At 31.7% G+C, this 19,277-nt stretch overlaps 2 protein-coding genes across 3 annotated transcripts in view; one reads left to right on the forward strand and one right to left on the reverse strand.

The window, feature by feature from the left end:
- Nucleotides 1-19,277, reverse strand: part of LOC130673080 (sushi, von Willebrand factor type A, EGF and pentraxin domain-containing protein 1) — a 57,887-nt gene that overhangs the window by 1,497 nt on the left and 37,113 nt on the right. For both annotated transcript variants that reach the window (XM_057477989.1, XM_057477988.1), the window contains exons 2-16: nucleotides 17,260-17,377; nucleotides 16,134-16,192; nucleotides 15,715-16,020; nucleotides 14,044-14,166; nucleotides 13,787-13,950; nucleotides 13,571-13,697; nucleotides 11,657-11,806; nucleotides 10,429-10,785; nucleotides 8,113-8,231; nucleotides 3,878-4,112; nucleotides 2,579-2,752; nucleotides 2,306-2,485; nucleotides 1,969-2,214; nucleotides 544-897; nucleotides 292-471 (exon numbers count right to left, since the gene is read on the reverse strand). In XM_057477989.1, coding sequence (XP_057333972.1) covers nucleotides 292-471; nucleotides 544-897; nucleotides 1,969-2,214; nucleotides 2,306-2,485; nucleotides 2,579-2,752; nucleotides 3,878-4,112; nucleotides 8,113-8,231; nucleotides 10,429-10,785; nucleotides 11,657-11,806; nucleotides 13,571-13,697; nucleotides 13,787-13,950; nucleotides 14,044-14,166; nucleotides 15,715-16,020; nucleotides 16,134-16,192; nucleotides 17,260-17,377 — 2,892 coding nt within the window. The remainder of the gene's footprint in view (nucleotides 1-291; nucleotides 472-543; nucleotides 898-1,968; nucleotides 2,215-2,305; nucleotides 2,486-2,578; nucleotides 2,753-3,877; nucleotides 4,113-8,112; nucleotides 8,232-10,428; nucleotides 10,786-11,656; nucleotides 11,807-13,570; nucleotides 13,698-13,786; nucleotides 13,951-14,043; nucleotides 14,167-15,714; nucleotides 16,021-16,133; nucleotides 16,193-17,259; nucleotides 17,378-19,277) is intronic.
- Nucleotides 4,294-7,940, forward strand: LOC130673082 (serine/arginine repetitive matrix protein 2-like). The gene has a single exon (XM_057477991.1). It carries the CDS (start codon nucleotides 5,456-5,458, stop codon nucleotides 7,067-7,069), a length of 1,614 nt encoding a protein of 537 aa, XP_057333974.1. The 5' UTR covers nucleotides 4,294-5,455; the 3' UTR covers nucleotides 7,070-7,940.

Raw genomic sequence — 19,277 nt, forward strand, 5'->3', positions numbered from 1 at the left:
GCCTCCGTCGAGGAGAAAAATAGTATTTACACCTTGGGCAGTCAATAAGAAAGCCTCAGATCACATGTTTGTTGACCTCGGCTTCGCCTCGGCCAACAATTACATGAGATCTGAGGCTTTCTTATTTACTGCCCAAGGTGTAAATATACTATAGGTGTCCATTATTTTTGAATTTCATTCCTTCCCGCCAAAAAATATGTTCATACAACAACAAAAAATTTCTGCCAACTTTGAGTCTATTCTGATAACGTTAACCCACCCCCCAAAATGATTAAAAATTTGAATAATTACTTTCACATCTCGGTTCTTCGCCGCTCCACAATCCAGTGTCCAAACACTTCCTGAGGAATGGCCCCACCCTTTCAAATAGTGGCAAGCAATGATACTCAGCAGCTCCACCATACAAAGTTGAGCTGTTCACAATGATAACTCTACCATTTTCAATTGCTCTCGGCTGCTTGCAATCCATTGCTATAAACCACATAAAATAATTATATTTTTATTCAACTATAAGCATTAATAAGAAAAAAAAACAATTCTTACGATAACAAGCAGGAATAAATCCACTCCAAGAGCTATTTTGTAAACAAACTCTTGTGTCATTGCCTTCCATATAATAACCCCGTGGGCAGCTGTAATGTGCTACGCCACCGATACTGTGAGTTGATACTTGAATTGAAAGCGGGGAAACTTGTTCCGGGTCTTGGCATAATATTTCTTGACAAACTGGCGTTTCTGCACTCCAAGTACCATTTTCGAGACACTGTCTTCGAGCAAATCCATCGAGTTCGTAATTCGGATTACAAGCATAAAGTGCTGCTGCACCATAGTAAGTTGCATTTGAGGTCAAAGTGTAATCACCGTGAAGAATATTATCGGGTTTACCGCAATCCACGACTAAAAATGAAAGTTTATTATGCATTTTTTTAATTCACATTTTTACTTTTACTTCGATTTCCTAATTACATGTTACATGTTTTTATAAAAATTAATGAGGTTGCAGGATAAATTGATTGCACCGAAATTTTTAACTGACAAGGGGAATGGCTCGAAAAAAATTATTTTGAGAACATTGAGAACGGATGAGTTGTATACAATATTCCCGTAAGTTTGCGGAACATTTTACTAGTTGGGCATCTTAAGATCCGAAGCTTCTGATGTCAGACGCTACCCCGAGCCTGTGAAGGTTCACCCCCATAAAAGAAAGGGTCGAGAAAGACATTGAGATGAATGGAGAGAAGGCAACTGACGAGACCTGTCGAGGTCTCACCCTCGCCATTCTCACCCGTTTCCCTTTGTTGTGTTAATCATTTTTATCTATCCGTTATACGATCAGTTGTCAGGTTTATTGATCTATTTTAACTGAAAATTTTCTAATGGTCATTTTACTCCACTAAAATACAAAGATGCTTCAAAAAAGAAAAAAAAAAAAATTAATATTTTAAAACAATGAAATAGATTATTTACTATTGCTAAGAATGCTATGATGGAAGGGAATAATCATAAAATTCATTGCTATTTCTATGATTATTTTCTGACGTTTAAATTGTTTTCCGATATCGAAATTTTGGAAAATGCTACTAAGTAGCAAGTAGCAAATAGCAAATAAAAAATAGTAAATAGCAAATATTAAATTCAAACTCTGCCGTCCTTCTTACGGCATTAAATAAATTAATATTTTAAAACAATGAAATAGAATTCAATCGAAAATAATCGAATTATTTACCCCAGTAAAAAAAATTTCAAGCCAAAATGATAATAAAATTTTTTCTCGGCGAAAAAGTGGCCGAGAAATGGCCGCGAGTTAGGCCGTTTTCCGATAAAATTCTACGGCTTCAGCGAGATATCCGTTAATTTTAGGCCGTTAAAAATTAAAAAAAAAATTACCAAAAATTTTCGAGTCACCGCTTCGTCCTTCAGTCTCCTATTTTATCTAAATATTAATAAAAATTACAGATTTAAACTTACAAATACACTGTGGTACTTCACCACTCCATTTTCCATTATCTTCACACGTCGATAATGGCTCGCCAACAACTTTGTAGCCCCTTTCACATCTGTATTTAGCCAAAGCACCTATTTTATACGATGTTGCTCCAGTATTTGAATTTTCTACTGTCCCAGTACGTACTAATGTTCTTCCATACATTCTGTCATTACCAGTAACAGATAATATTCCATGCTCAGCAAGTATTGGTTCAGGACAACGTATTTCTACCCAAATTATATAAATATATATATTATTTACATACATTTATTATGTAAGTTTTGACAATATGTAGCTTTCTTTTTGTTATTTTTTTACCTTCACATTTGGGTGTAGCATCACTCCACTGTCCATTGTCAAGACAATAACGCCTGGATACTCCATTTAATCGATAATTTTTAGTACAACTATACGTTATTTCACTTCCTAAATGTGTTGTATCGTTAACATACTCCACTGTTCCACTTAACATCGGCAAAACTTTTCCACAATCGATGTCTAATAAATATTACAGAAAAAAAAATATAAAATATGATGAATAAATTTAAAAAAAATGAGACTAATTAACACTGAAAATTTATAGATAATTACATTCACATGTAGGTACACGGCCTGACCATTCGCCGTTCTTTTGACAAATATGTCTGGCTTCGCCGTTAAGAAGATGACCGGCTTCGCAATGATATTCTATTGAGCTGTGGATATTTAGATCGTATCCTACGACGTAACTTCCATTTGGTACTTCGGGTTCTTCACATGTGATTACTTGAATAACAAAAAAAAAAAATTTAGTCAGTCTGGTACATAAAATGATGATATTGTATTGGTTATTACGGTGCTGTATATAAAGTTTATTTATATTTTAATTAAAAAACTGAAACTGTATTTTATATTTTTATATTTAGGATATTTTCAGACAGTATCCCCCCCCCCCACACTTTTTATTAATTTATTTCAAAAAAAGTTAAAGCATCAATTGAAAAAAGACAATTTCGCAAAGACAGATTAAAAAAAAAAATTGCTCACAGTTTTTATCAATCAGGAGTTAAACGAAATTTGTTAAATAAATTTTAGCTCAAAAAATTTGACATTGAAAATTATAATGTTGACATGAAGATTTTAATGAAATTTATTTTCCAAATTTCGTTTAACTCCTAACTGATATCAACTGTAAATAATTTTTTTTTTTTAAATCGGTAGCACGACTTGTAGTTCGCGGATAAAAGATCCCCGACAAAATATCCGCGATAAAATATCCGAATACAAATTATCCGATAGACAAAATACCCCCGGACTAAATATTCAAGAGACAAAAATTCGTGACAAAATATCCTGTCGATAAATCTTATTCAGAAAAATATATTTTAAGTGAAAAAATAATTAATGGTTTTCGATAAACGAGTACCGTATCATTCCAAGCATATGTGTTGACTTATTTACAAAATAATACCCACCCAAAATCTGTGAAGAAAGGGCACAGTACGATTTCAAGCGTATGTGGATCTATTTTTAATATCATACACTCAAATTTTATGTGCAAATATATTAAACATTTATGATAAAGGGGTACCGTACTATTTATATGAAAAGTATTTATATTATATTAAGATATTTTGTCGGGGATATTTTATCTATCGAGTGTTTAGTCCGAGGATATTTTGTCTATCGGATAAAATGTACTCGGATATTTTATCGCGGATATTTTGTCTAATCTATGTCTCTAACAAAATTTTAATACGGTCATTACAATTGAAAGTCATTGAATATTTTTAAAAAGTGGGGGAGGGAGTCTGGGAATGGCCTTAAGAACTAAAATTTTGACACAGGAATTTTTTCTTTTTTCAACTGAAACGACACCTCAATGAACATATATTCAAATAGTAGACTTACATTCGCACGAAGGAGTTTGATGGCTCCATTTTCCATCTCTAGTGCATTCATGCCGAGGTTTACCAACAAGCCAATAATCATCTTGGCAAGTGTACATCGCAATACTACCCACAGTTGTCGTTTTATTCAAAAGATTAACTTCTCCATATTCAATTTGCGCTGGTGCACCACAATCGACAAATTTACATTGTGGAGCTTTGCCAGACCATCCTCCACCGACATTACATGTAAGAACCTAAAAACATCATTTAAATATTTCATTACTTTTTTAACTATCATCCACATAAAATATTAGTAGAATGTTTTTTTTTATTTTTCCTTGTGACACTGACTGTAATTCAAAGTTACACAGTACCGGTAAATTTAAAACGTGGGATAAATGTAAAATGTACTTATATATTGTAACATGAGGAAAATTCGACATCGACCCGTGGTTTAAAAATTATTTGAAATAATAAATAATTACCCGGTGAGCAACTTTTGGTGACATCTATGACGAAAAATTCCGACTTTGACCGAGCAAACGATCCAACGCATGGATTGAAACGAGAGATCCGGGATAGACGCCGAACTGAACGGCCACGTTATTTTTTTATTTGAACAATTCGACCCGACCAAATGAACAATATTCGATTCCGACGTTTGAACGATTTGATTAACGACATTTAAGATCAATTCGAGTTTGATCCGAATAATGAATCGCGAAAAAATAACTTCGACCGACAATAACCGACTCCTGTGAACAAGTGAACAAGCCGAAGCATCGGCGTGAATCGGAACAAAGTGTACGACTGAATTGTTTTGTTAATAAACGAGTGAAGTGCCATAATGATTAATTAATGAAATAATTAATTTCGCGTAATAACGGTGTGATAGTGAAATTGAACGCGTTACCGAAATAAAATATTATTTTATATTTTATTTTATTTCATCGAGCAATTCTGAGAATTACGGATTATCCGTGTCTCATTCGTACCGCAGTCGAGTCTTACGTTTACAATACTCTGACGTCATTCGTCAAGTATTTTGTGTGAAAAATAAAATAAGTTTATTTTATTTCGAAAATCGACTGTGTTTCTCCGAGCAATGAACTAATTGTGTTTTCGACCAACTACGATTTTTTTTTGATAATATTGTTTATATCGAATCAAGCCGACAACGGCAGTTAGATTTTTTTGTAACCGATAACTTTATTTGTGAAACCGATCAACGATTTTGTTTAATTAAATACGACTGATTATTTGTTTAATTCTGATCAATTATTTATCGTAATCTTAAGTGCCTGACCTTTCCCCGATCCGCCACCCTGAGTCGACATTTTTTTGATAATTGTTTATTTGGTGATTGTTACATCACCTGGCGCCCAACTTAATTAATTTTGAACAAGGTTGCCAAAAATCGTAAGTGTATTCGGACTTCACTCCGGTAGATCCCCGGTGGTGAAAAACCCGTTACATATTTTGGCGCCCAACGTGGGGCACAAAAGGTCAGAAGGCACGGATCTACGTAAGATTACGATCGACAATTTTGAACGAACCGTTTACGACTCGACCCGTTAAATTGATCAACTTCGCCAAGATGTTCCATTCACCGCCAACGACTCGACCGACCAATCTGGACACGACATGGCAGAACAATCGATTCATGGAACAGATATCCACACTGACCGACCAGGTCAACCGAACAATCGAACAACGACTGATACCGACCAATCAGAACAATCGAACAACCGAAGAACGACCGATATCGATCACACCACCGCTGATTTTCCGAACCGGAACGACGCCACTTGCTTCACCGACACCGTCTAATCGAGAAAGATCGATCAGTACTTGCTTTGAGGCTATGCAAGAACATGCTAGCCTATCCGCTGAGAGAAGACGCCTAGAAGCCATTGAACGAGAGATGGCCCGACAAATCGAAGCCCTCCGTTCCCAGGAGGAAGCTGTCGCAGCTGCACGGCGCAAGCTGACAGCTCAAACACCGAGTTCGGTAGGATACGAATCCGGTTACGAATGGATCAACGACTTAGAATCGAAGCAGATACGCGAATTCCTGCTTACACTAAATGCTAGCGTTTCAGGAACCGAAGAATCTCGACGTGACCGACTATATCGTGCGCTACGAAGAAAGCGACACGCCGACACACCTTGGACAATCAACGACCAACCAGCAGCGATTACGACCGGGAACAATTATGAACAACGTCCACCGAACGAACCGAAGAACGAATCGATAAGAGAAGACACCGATTCTAGCAGTGGTTACTCATCGAGTGATTCAAAACGATCAACGACACCGACATCGAGTATTTCCTCGACACCGACATCGATAACACCTCCAGAAATGACACCGACAATACTGCCAAAATCGACACCGACTATATCGCCGATACCGACACCGACAACATCGCCAAATACGACATCGACAACATCGCAAACACCGATATCAAATCCATCGTCGAAATTAACATCGAATATACCGCCGAAAACGACATTGACATCGATTATATCGCCGACGACGACACCGACATCGAAAATGTCACCGAAATCGACTATACCGCCAAAATCGACACCGTATATATCGCCGAAACCGACAACATTACCGAAAACGACATCGACATCAATTATAACGCCGAAAACGACACCGACATCGAAAATATCGCCGACACCGAAATCGATTATATCGCCGAAACCGGCCCCGAGAAGCCGACGAGCCGATTTGAGACCGACAATCGAAATGAAGCGTCGTGGTAAGTGCTTCAATTGTCGACAAGCAGGTCATGGTCATCATGACTGCCCGAAACCACGCCGATCTGGATATTGCTGGTCCTGTGGTGCTGAAAACGGCCCAAACCCGACTTGCTGGACTTGCAACCGATACTGGTCAAGATCGAGGAATGACCAGGCCGAACAACGAATGCCGACCAACCGATTACCACCGAACGATAGACCGAACAACGACCGCCGATCCATCGACTACTACCGAACAAAGAACCGAACCGATCAAACGACCAACCGAACAAGCAAATCAGGTTACGAGGTTCAACCTGACGATCAAACCGGAAAACGACCACGAAGAACAACCACCGATCAACGCGAACAAATCGACCAAACACCTCGAAACCCCGTGTCAATGTCTGGGGGGAGGTTTTGTAACATGAGGAAAATTCGACATCGACCCGTGGTTTAAAAATTATTTGAAATAATAAATAATTACCCGGTGAGCAACTTTTGGTGACATCTATGACGAAAAATTCCGACTTTGACCGAGCAAACGATCCAACGCATGGATTGAAACGAGAGATCCGGGATAGACGCCGAACTGAACGGCCACGTTATTTTTTTATTTGAACAATTCGACCCGACCAAATGAACAATATTCGATTCCGACGTTTGAACGATTTGATTAACGACATTTAAGATCAATTCGAGTTTGATCCGAATAATGAATCGCGAAAAAATAACTTCGACCGACAATAACCGACTCCTGTGAACAAGTGAACAAGCCGAAGCATCGGCGTGAATCGGAACAAAGTGTACGACTGAATTGTTTTGTTAATAAACGAGTGAAGTGCCATAATGATTAATTAATGAAATAATTAATTTCGCGTAATAACGGTGTGATAGTGAAATTGAACGCGTTACCGAAATAAAATATTATTTTATATTTTATTTTATTTCATCGAGCAATTCTGAGAATTACGGATTATCCGTGTCTCATTCGTACCGCAGTCGAGTCTTACGTTTACAATACTCTGACGTCATTCGTCAAGTATTTTGTGTGAAAAATAAAATAAGTTTATTTTATTTCGAAAATCGACTGTGTTTCTCCGAGCAATGAACTAATTGTGTTTTCGACCAACTACGATTTTTTTTTGATAATATTGTTTATATCGAATCAAGCCGACAACGGCAGTTAGATTTTTTTGTAACCGATAACTTTATTTGTGAAACCGATCAACGATTTTGTTTAATTAAATACGACTGATTATTTGTTTAATTCTGATCAATTATTTATCGTAATCTTAAGTGCCTGACCTTTCCCCGATCCGCCACCCTGAGTCGACATTTTTTGATAATTGTTTATTTGGTGATTGTTACATCACCTGGCGCCCAACTTAATTAATTTTGAACAAGGTTGCCAAAAATCGTAAGTGTATTCGGACTTCACTCCGGTAGATCCCCGGTGGTGAAAAACCCGTTACAATATTTAAAATAATAAATTACACTTACATTGTCTCCGAAAAGAATAAAACCATTCTGACAGGTATAAGTTGCCGTTGAACCGGCACGTTTTCCTGTTTTTGTTACCAACCCACCATTTATTTCTGGCGGTTCAGGACACCAGTCAACTAAAAATTATAATTTAATAATTAACATAACAACAACGAAAACAGTTAACTTTTTAAATACACGGAAAGAAAATTATGGGAAGTTTTGCTATGTATTATGGGAATGGTTCCCATAATGATATGGGAATGGTTCCCATATTGGTATAGGAACTATTCCTATAATATTATGGGAACTATTCCCATAATGTTATGGGAACCATCCCTATAATATCATAAAATTTTTTTTTTGCACAATAGCGTAGAAATTTCCCAAAATTTGGATTTTCTTGAATATTTTGTGCTGACAAAAAATTCTTGTTAAAAATTTTAATGTTTTTTTGCCAAATACGATTTTTTTTTTCAATGTTTGAATTTTTGTTTTTATGTTTAATAATATTTCTGTGTATTGTAGAAGTGATTTCCACACTTCTTTAAAATAATTTTTTCATGATAATATGGGAACCATTCCCATAATATTATAGGAATGGTTCCTATAATAGTATGGGAACTATTCCCATAATATTATGGGAATGATTCCCATAATGGTATAGGAACCATTCCAATTGCATTATGGGAATCATTCCCATAATATTATGGGAATGGTTCCTATAATATTATAGAAAGTATTCCTATAAATTATAGGAACTATTCCTATAATTATGGGAAACATTCCTATAATTATAGGAACCGCTCCCATAATTTATGGTCGTAATTCCTATGATGGTATAGGAAAAAATTTCACAAAATTATGGGAACCGCTGCCATAATTTTCTTTCCGTGTAGTTTGTTTAACTCTTAACAGTCACACTTCCGGCTCGAATTATAACGATCACAAGGGGTCTAGTCTTTTTAATCAGCTGCAGAAATCAAACTAATTAATATTTTTACAATAAGATATTTTATAGGCATTATCCTAAAAGTTAATATTGATTTTTAATGTAAATTTAAATTTTAAATTAAGGAGGGTCTATAATAATTTTTTTCAAGTTTTTCTCTCAAACAAGACCTTCAAACGCAAAATTAATAATGAGGCTCGATGCATTACTCTACAATCTAGCAGTATACGGTTTCATTTTTTAAAAATGTTCATTTGTTGAAGAGAAAAACGTGGACAAAGTTCCCATTTACTGCGCAAGTGCAAAAAAGATAGTACCGTTCGTCGACGTGAGTGTGATAGAGAAAAAAGTTCAGACCCCTCTTAAAAAAAAATAGTTATCACAAAACATAACAAAAGTGGCTTTTTGTACGAAAAAATATAAATAAAAAATGCACGACATAGAATTGATAAATTCGAATTATTTGAAAATTGTCGGATTCTTCTGGTCGAATCCGAAAATTCAAATCGGCTTTTAAATGTTCAATTTTTATTTAATGGCGGGCTTAGGTTTTTCAAGTAAATAGAAGTAATTATCTGTTAGATTCACTCTCTAAAAATGAATCAGTGAAATTTACTTCGAATTAGTGAATGTTCACTGGAAACCAGCTATGTCATGGGAATACCGGTATACTGTTCCCGTGGTCTTCCTGAAACTTTATCTCGGCTTGAAGGCGATTTTGAGAAAAATCAGTTTCAAAACGTCATATAAATTTTAATTCGATTCAGATTAAGAATAAGTATATCACTGGATGAATTAGTGATTACTGATTCGCAGTGAATTTCACTAATTCATTGTTAGAGGGCATGTCTGATTTCAATTTACCTCAGAAAAAAAATTGAATTACTAGAAAAAATATCACAATTTTAAGTCGTTAATAAAAACTTTCAAATTAGTAAAACATTTACGAATAATTCGTAAGTATAAATTATTCGTACATCTTGACTGCATGTATCTGAATAATGAAAAAAATTAGATCTATATAGAGTTCAATTCAACGTCCGCTGGCAAGATTCTCAAGATTTCTCCTTTTTTTTTGTCACTAACACTAATTTTGGTATATTTTTACTAATTTTTTTTAAATTCTTCATCTATTATTACGCACATTTAAAGTTTTTTTATTCCACGTCACAATTTTATAACTAAATTTTTTACTAAAACTTCGAAATTTCCTCAGCTATCTGGCTGTTGGTCTCATATTCGTATTCCGAGTTAGAAATTCAATAAATCAGACTTAGAAATTTTGAGCTTAAAATTTCCATGGGCAATTTGAATCTCATGTGACTGTCAAAGATTAAATAAATAAATTTAAAAAAAAAAACAAATGAGTAAAATAAACCTACAAAGACACTGGGGCTGATGTCCACTCCAAATACCGCCATCACCACACCTTCTTGTGGTATCACCAATAAGCGTGTAATTTTCTTTACATACATAATCAGCGATAGCTCCATAAGTCGTCCTTTTATTAACTAATTTAACTTGTCCATTGTCGAGCTCCGGAAGTGTTCCACAGTCAACATATTTGCATGTGGGAGGTTTCCCACTCCAAAATCCATTTACTTCACACGCACGTGATTTATTACCAATTAGCATATATCCATCCGGACATATATATTCAATAGTGGAACCAATTGTTTTCTTTGTACCAATGATCGTTGTGTTTTCATATTTATCAGGACTGCCACAACTAGACGGATCTAAATAAATAATTAATAATTACTACATTACTATACTATTATTTTAATAATAAACCGCGAGCGGTTGCCTATAAGGTGTATCCTAGAAAAAATGCCGCTTTAAAGGCATAAGAGCGTAAAAAAAATATTTTTTATGAATTTATTTATTTTTTATCTAGAAATATAAAAATAAAAAATGATTCTCAAGCTAGTAGACAATTATCAATTTTTTTGTAACAGATCAATTAAAAAAAAAATCTAAAAATGTGCACATGTAAAAAATTAAAAAAACTATAAGTGCAATTTTAAAAAAAATTTTTTTTTATAATTTATCATTTTGAAAAAAATTATTAGATCTCGGATAACTTCAGTATCACAATAAAAAAAATATATTCTTGATCCAAGAAATAAATTAAATTTATTAAAAATTTGCTATAAAGTTATTTTTTGACAGAAGAAATCACAATTGCTTTTGAAAAAAAAAAAGTATAATTGGTTCAAAATAAAATATTTTTGAAAAAACAACAAAATATTCTATAAAAATTTTAAATACTTGAATTTTCATAAAAATTTTCATGCTTCATATTAATTGGGTTCAATATACCAAGTTTTGATAGAAGAATTTATTAAAAATATTTTTATTCGTAGTAAATAAAATTTTTTTCAAAAAAGAGTTATTACAAAAATTTGGTGATTTCTTCTATCAAAATAGCTTTATAGTAAATTTTAAATAAATTAATTTTTGGGTCAAGAATATTATTTTCTTTCTCAGTGTAATTTTGGATGATACCCAATAAATACCGGGAGCTATTAAAAAAAATTCATAATGAGTAACAATTTTTATTTTAAATACTTTTAGATAAAAAACAAATTTAATAAAATTATTACTTACTACTTTGACAAATCCAATGCAAATAATCTAAATTACACCCAACATCATTCCAAAGCCAATTTCTTCCTCCATCAAGTACAACACAATTTTGTTCGCCGTTATAATTATTAGGTTGATCTTTTCCCCACGATGGTTTTTGTACAATTTCACCTGAATAAATATATTAATAATTATAAATTACAATTAAAAGCTCAATTATAAAATAATAAATAGTAAAATAAATCGTTGATAATTATCTAATTTATCGAGTAATTGAAGCATGTTAATTTTACTAACTAATAGTTATTCAGTCAATTATATATTTTATGTATACAGAGTAGTGTTCACTCAAACGTGCCTAATATATTTAGGTGCCACTTCCGGCATATTACAATAACTACTTTCACGTTTCATTTCAAATAAATTATTTTATTTTATGCTGCACGTGTATTGTCACACATTTTTTATTATTTTATTTTCTAATCTATTTATATACTAATAAATCAGCAACATGATAATTAATTTATACATTTTTACAAAGGCTTTCAACGTATCATAAATTAATGGTATTAAATTAAATGCTGTAGCATAAAATATATATGTATATATGTATATATATTATCAAGTATGAGTTATATAATTGATATATGTGAAAGGTATATTATTATTATTTTTTTTCTTTATTAGAAACCTTTGAGTATAAGTTAATTGTCAGTCCCCAAGGATCGCTGATAATAAATACAATCTCTAAAGTTCGATGTACTCTATTACAAGTAATATTACCTAACACCCAATTGTTATGACCCAATTCTCACAACAAACGCACGAATCATCGTATCGGACTATATGCATCTATTATAAGAGACGTTTCATTTGATTAATAGCAGGAAATTAGGTCTTAGTATTTATTCATTTATTTTTTTTTATATTTCTACAGTAAAAAAATTGAGGTGAATTCGGAGTAATTACGGATTCTACTTGAATATGAAATTCCGTCACTCGGAGTTCTGGAGTTTGAGAAAAAATCACTCTGCATACGGAGTAAATACGGAGTTTGTTTTTCCAGTGATTTCGGATTTTATTAAAAGCCGCATTCAATCATTTCGGAGTTTTAATATTAAAATAAACCTTTTAGAAGTCAATTTCACTTCGAACCGGAGTTTCAAAATTATAATAAACTCCTCTTCGGAGTGAATTTCATTTACTTCGGATTTACTCCGCGTTCATTCTAGTAATTTTGTCCAGTGAATTATGAATTTGTGTTTTCTGAAGTTCAAAAAACAAAATTTGCTTCGGTATTTAATTGTAATTTTTTTTTTTTAGATGGAAATCGAACCCTGAACCTGCATATCGATTCCGTTCTTTGTAAAAAATATTTGAAATTAGCTGCAATTTTATTTTTCTTATTTTATTTAAATTTGAATAAAGAACATTCAAATATAATAATGCTACGTAAGATTTAGGGTATAAGTACCATTTGTGGCCACTGCTCTATTTTTGGACATTTAATACTTTATTTTAATTAATGAAAAAGTATAAAATAAAATTACTATCTTATTAGTGGGATAAAAGTATCTTTGAACACATTTTAAAAATTAATTTTGTCACTGCGTCTTTTACAAATTATTTTATTTAAGTTTTTCAAGTATCCAAAACTGGCCCTAAAGTGCCCAAAAACGGTACCTCTACCCTATATAAAATAATACAAATTTTTTAATTTCTGCATTGTGACATTAATTAAAATACATTTTCAAAAATTTTTGTCTTCAAATTTTCCGAAGGTAACAAACAGTTTATGAATAAAGAAAATTTGAAACTAAAATGTCATAAAAATTTTTTATAACTCAAAATTACACATTTTTATTCGATTAAAAATTTTTTATCCGAAATGGAAAATAAAATAAGTAAATAATTAGTTATGTATTATAAATTTACCATCGACCCATCGCCATGTTCTTGCAGTTATCGAGGGTTCTTTTTGGGCGCCAATCCATACAAGCTGCGTTTTTAATTTATGTTTTCGTTTTTCTAAATTGTTCAGTATAAAAGTTGACGATATGCCCTAGTAGAAATTCCAACAATTAAATAAATAATGCAATTCAATTACTAATTATAATATAATTACATATACAATATCAAGTAAATAATTACTTTGAAACCATGAACTAGATCGCCACTACGCGATTTGCAATAATTTCTTGCGTCTTGAAAAGAACCACCTTTTGTTACAATAAACTCATAACAAGTTGAATCAAATGCTGCAATGTCAGCGTCTGCAGGAGTACCGGCATGGGCACATCTGTCAATGGAGAATTCTGTTGGAGCATATGGTAAGCGATATAAAATCAAGGCCAATTTAATACTTTTATTATTTTATTTGAATTTTTATAACAATAATCGAAACTCACCATTTGTTGCAAATATTTCTACTTCACAAAGACTTAAACTTCCTTCTACACCGACTAGTTGAAGAAAAACATATTGACCTACAAGTGCTCTTGCACACATAAATGTTTTTGTAATGCCTTCCTCTGTAAATAATAAATTTATTTACTTTATTATTATTATAATTAATTATTGCTGATTACTAGGGCCAGGATTTTTTAGATAATTAATCAAATTTTTGATCATTCATTATGAATCTTAATTTTTGAATTATGGTGAAAATATTGATCGTATAAAAAAATCATAAGAGATATTTTGTTTAGAAAATCAAATTTCCTATAACTTTTGTTCAAAAACTTTTTTAATAAGACCAATATTTTCACCGTAATATCAAAAATTTGAGCTACTTATTTCAAAAATAAGGCAAAAATCTTGTCCCTACTGATTACTAGTGACCCAAATAAAACAATTCATTTTTTATTAAAATCTCGGATGATGATTTTTCAGTTTTACGCTTATTGAGAAATTAAACATTCAAAGGACGCTTCAAAATTTAAAAAATCTTAAAATATTGAAAAAGTTGATTTTCTTTTTTTTGACAAATTTTTTTTACTTTATAGCAATTAATGCATCGAAAATAAATGATCCACTGAAATTTCATCTTCAAACATGAATTTTTAAATGTCATTTGATAATTTTGAATGTTTTCGAGCAGGTCGAATACTTTGGATGTTTTCGGGCTAGTCTTTAGATTTTAATATATGAAGCTTTATGTTTTTTTTACTATCAGCCCGGGTATAAATATTTGGCCTGAAATACGACGAGAAAAGGGTGAAAAGTCTAAATTTGAGCGGAATCAGGCCAAAGCCATAGAATTTTATTGGAAAAGACCGAAAGTTGTTCGAAAATACGCCGAAATTCTATGATTTTTAATTAACGAGCCGAAAAATGGCTGATATTTGGCCGATAAATTGAGTCAGCCTATTTTTGGTTCTTTTTTCAGACCTAACTAGCGGCTATTTTATTATTTTTTGAATTGAAGTTTTTTTTACCCGGAAGCTTTCATGATTATAAACAAAATAACAAAAAAGAGACATAATAAAAATGGGTTATAAATTAGATTGTCGAGGTCATATTTTATCATTATTTAGACTGTACTTCGAGGGGGAGTTTTATTTATATTATTTATAAAAACAAAAAAAAAAACACCGCGAAGTGAAATACGAGGAGAAAAACATCGCGGATTAAATATATACAATCTTATAAGTAAAAAAAAAAAAGTTTAATTATTGATATTCATGATTGATCTGCATATTATTTATTTCTTCAAAATCTGCATAAAAATTTGTTTCTATTAAACACAAATTCATTTTAATATTTCACCTTCATATCAAAGAAATTACGTCGCCGGAATTTATTCCACGCGTGGGATATTTTTTTTAAAACTTTAAAAGTCCGAGTTCCAATTAAAAATTCACTCTGGATCTATTTCAAAGCGCTTTGTTATAAAATTACAATAATTTTAAACCGTAAGTATAGATAATTGTTACTAATAATCCGATTTTCCGAGAAATAATAACTATTTAAACGTACAATTACCTCTAGTAGATGATAAGTAGGCAATCAGTACAAGTATTTATTAAAAAAATGACCTCTATTCAGTATTTATAAAGAAAAAAAACATATAAAATTACCGATAGTTCCAGGGAACCAAGCGCACAATGGATTTCTTTGTAGTTCAGCACTACTATTACCAACTCTTATTTCAATATCTTGGAGAGGTTGATGACCACAACAACCTCTGGTAGTAACTCTAACAACTTTTACAGAATAAGCTTTCAATAAATCAACTTTCCACCATGGACTAGGTTCGTTTTGAGTTTCTGTACATCTTTTTCCATCATGTTCGGTTCCCGTGTCTCCATCATTACCGTGGCTAGCATCGCCACCACGGACAGTTGTCGATTGATTCGCCGGCTTACGAAATCCTACATTTGTTCCTGGTAAAAAAACAAAAGTATAAAATTGTTATTGAAAGATATTATTTGGTCTCCCATAGAATTATAGTTAATATTAAATAGATATTATTGTTGAAATCGTAAGTGATCATTACCACAAAATGGTAATTCTCCTTGCCATCTTCCTCTATTACTACACGTCGTGGTAGATTGCCTGTAAGGAAAGAAAGTTTTGTTAAAATTACAAGTGATTTTAAAATGATAGTATTTAACAAAAAAAAAAAAAAATTGTAATATATTAACAATAAATCAATTGAAGCAGTGAGTTTGTAACGAAGAATGCAACTTAATTTTATTCTGGTGAAAGTATGTGACTTTAATAACTATGAAATCATTATCATACTTCATGCGTTGCGAGTATCAACTTAATAAATTGTATGACGATATATATATTTATGTGGGAGGTCGGGGCACGACGAACCCCCTAAGCCAACATTTTTTTTTCGTGATTTTTCAGCACTGGGTACAAGTTGTTCTGATCATCTCTAACAAATTCATCATAATTTTGCCATAATTAAAAAAAAAAACTTTAAGGGCACGATGGATCCCCTCCAAAAATTGATAAAAAAAAAATTTGTATCTATGATCTATCTCAATTTGTGTGGCAAAATAGATTTATGTTCCCAGTAGATGGCCTTTTTCTAAAATATTACTTTTTTACAGATTTTTGAGAAAACTAAAAACCAAAATTTTTTTTAACTAAAAAATATTTTTATTGAAAAGGAAACGTGTAAATTACATCAAACTCATAAATCTGGATTATGAAAAAAAAATTTTTTTTTTCTTTTAAAATTTTTTAGTGGGTCCATCGTACCTCGAGTATCTCGTATCGATTCGAAACTTAGTAAATATATAAAATTTTTGAAAATATTAGTCTGTCGTGGTCCAGGGAGTTTAATCTGCCCGGTCTCCCCTACATATATATTTCTCATATTTTTTAATAATGCATTAGTGTAAGCATAATAAATTCATTTCGGAAATTATTAAGATTAAAAAAGTGATTAATCAAAAACAAATATAATATCTATCTTTAGCAAATTACTTTAACTTCTATCTCGATTTTTAAATTAAATTTATTTTTAGCTTTTTTGCATCTAATCCCGGTGACTTAGTGTACCGTTATACATCTTAGCTAATTGCATCCGTAATTGCTTACCGGTTTTGTACAACACGAGTGTACGCTTAGAGGCTTACGGAGATATAAATCGTGTTGAAACTCACCCAAAGAGCTCGTAACCGGCATCACAAGTGTAGGTCGCCAAGGTACCAGCTGACAATGAATCGTTTGACAGTGAGACTTTTGAGTTCATTGGTACTGCTGGATGGCCGCATTTTGTTCCTAGAAAATAATTATAATTTTTTTTTAAAATAGCGTTAAATAAAATTCATTTTTTATACTTTTCTAAAAAAAATATTCCCGTAATAAAAAAAAAAAAAATATGTATGAGTTGAATGAAATAAAAATTTTTTTCTCGGCTTTCATTCTCAGTTTTATTGAAAATAATAATTTATTCCTGAAATAAAATAGAAAGTTTATTTTTATCATTAAATAAAATCAGATGTCTAAAAAATTAGAAATTATAAAAAGATAATTAATCATTTATGTTACTGTAGAAAATTAAATAAATTTTAAATTGTTGGTTAAAATAAAATTTATATTTTTAATAGACGGAGATTAAGAAAAGTAAAAAAAAAAAAAAACAGAATTAATAACTGTTGATGTGGAAGCAGTGAAGCGTTAAATGTTAACTGCGTGCATGACGCAGCTACCGTTTCTCGACCTAATCAACTCGATTACCCGGCTTGTACGTAGAATAGATAAATATATGAATAAAACAATTATTGACAATTTATATTGCAGTTAATGCAGTATGGTTTTTTCTTACTTTGAGATAATTCAATTTTTCACTGTTAAAAACTATTTAACAGTTAATGATTACGTTTATGCAGCAAAGGCGTCAGCGTAACGGCAAAGTTCTGATGAACATATGATAAAAGCCTACGCAAATTCATCGCAATATTTACAATGTCAGGTTTTCACTTAATACAATTATTTCAATGCCTATGCAATGTGAATTAAGTGACTTTGTACAGTTTACTTGGCAGTAGTTTTTTTAAATTTGTGTAATGGTATAAACAATAGATTGGGGTCATTTGACTTTTTTTGAAAAATTAAAGGAGAATAAAAAAATAGAGAATATAGTATATTATAGAAGAAGCTCTCCCACGCATGTCGCAAATCTATCTGAATATGGACCTTGTGATTCTCATAGTTTAACGTTTCTTTATGAGTAAATTAATAAAAATAGTATAAAAATTATATTACAAGATATTATTGACAGTTTTGACAGAATAGCAACATTTTTACTTGACGGTTATATGGTTGACAATAAAATGTTACACTGTAAAAAGAGCGGTGTTATAAATAGTGTAATTTGGCAATTGTTAAAATACCGGTGTTAAGTTGGTGTAAAAAAAAATTCCACGTATAGAAATTAGAAAAAAGCATGTATTACATATAAAAAATATAAAAATTTAATAAATATTATCTGGAGGAAATTTCAATTTTGCTATGTCTTTATTTGAATAACTATTTATGTTATACGTAATCCATTTTAAAATCACATAATTAAACGCGCACCATTTTAATCACCCATAATTTAATTAATTGATAAAATCACTAGTTAAGTGTATACTAGGGTGCTTCAAAAAAAAACTTTAATTTTTTTTTTTCGCTCTTATCCTATAAAACGTTAGTGGTTGCCGAGAAAAAAATCCTCCCAAAAGATGGGCTCTCTAGCTCAACTCTAAGAGGTCGCTATTTTAATTTTAATTTCCCATCTGATTAACATGTAAAAATTTATTTCTTTATTCAAAGTGTAATTGCTCGTAAGCTGCTCAATATTTTTTCTAATTTATACATCAATCTTCAAAGTAGATTTCTCAAGCTTTCCAAAACCCTATGACAAGTCATAATTATCCCCAATTGAAGCTCGCAAAAAAAAAAATCGAAAATTAACAATTTCACTTTGAAATACAAAATCGATACTTTTCAGATAGCTTTAATTAACATTTGAATAATGGTAATTATGACTTGTCATAGGGTTATGGAAAGCTTAAGGACTCAGCTTTAAAGGTTTATGTATAAATTTAAAAAATATTGATCAGCGCAAATGTAATTACACTTTGAATGAATAAATAAATTTTTACATGTTAATCAGATGGGAAATTAAAATTAA

Source organism: Microplitis mediator, chromosome 8, assembly GCF_029852145.1.
Source record: "Microplitis mediator isolate UGA2020A chromosome 8, iyMicMedi2.1, whole genome shotgun sequence".
NCBI lineage: Eukaryota > Metazoa > Arthropoda > Insecta > Hymenoptera > Braconidae > Microplitis > Microplitis mediator.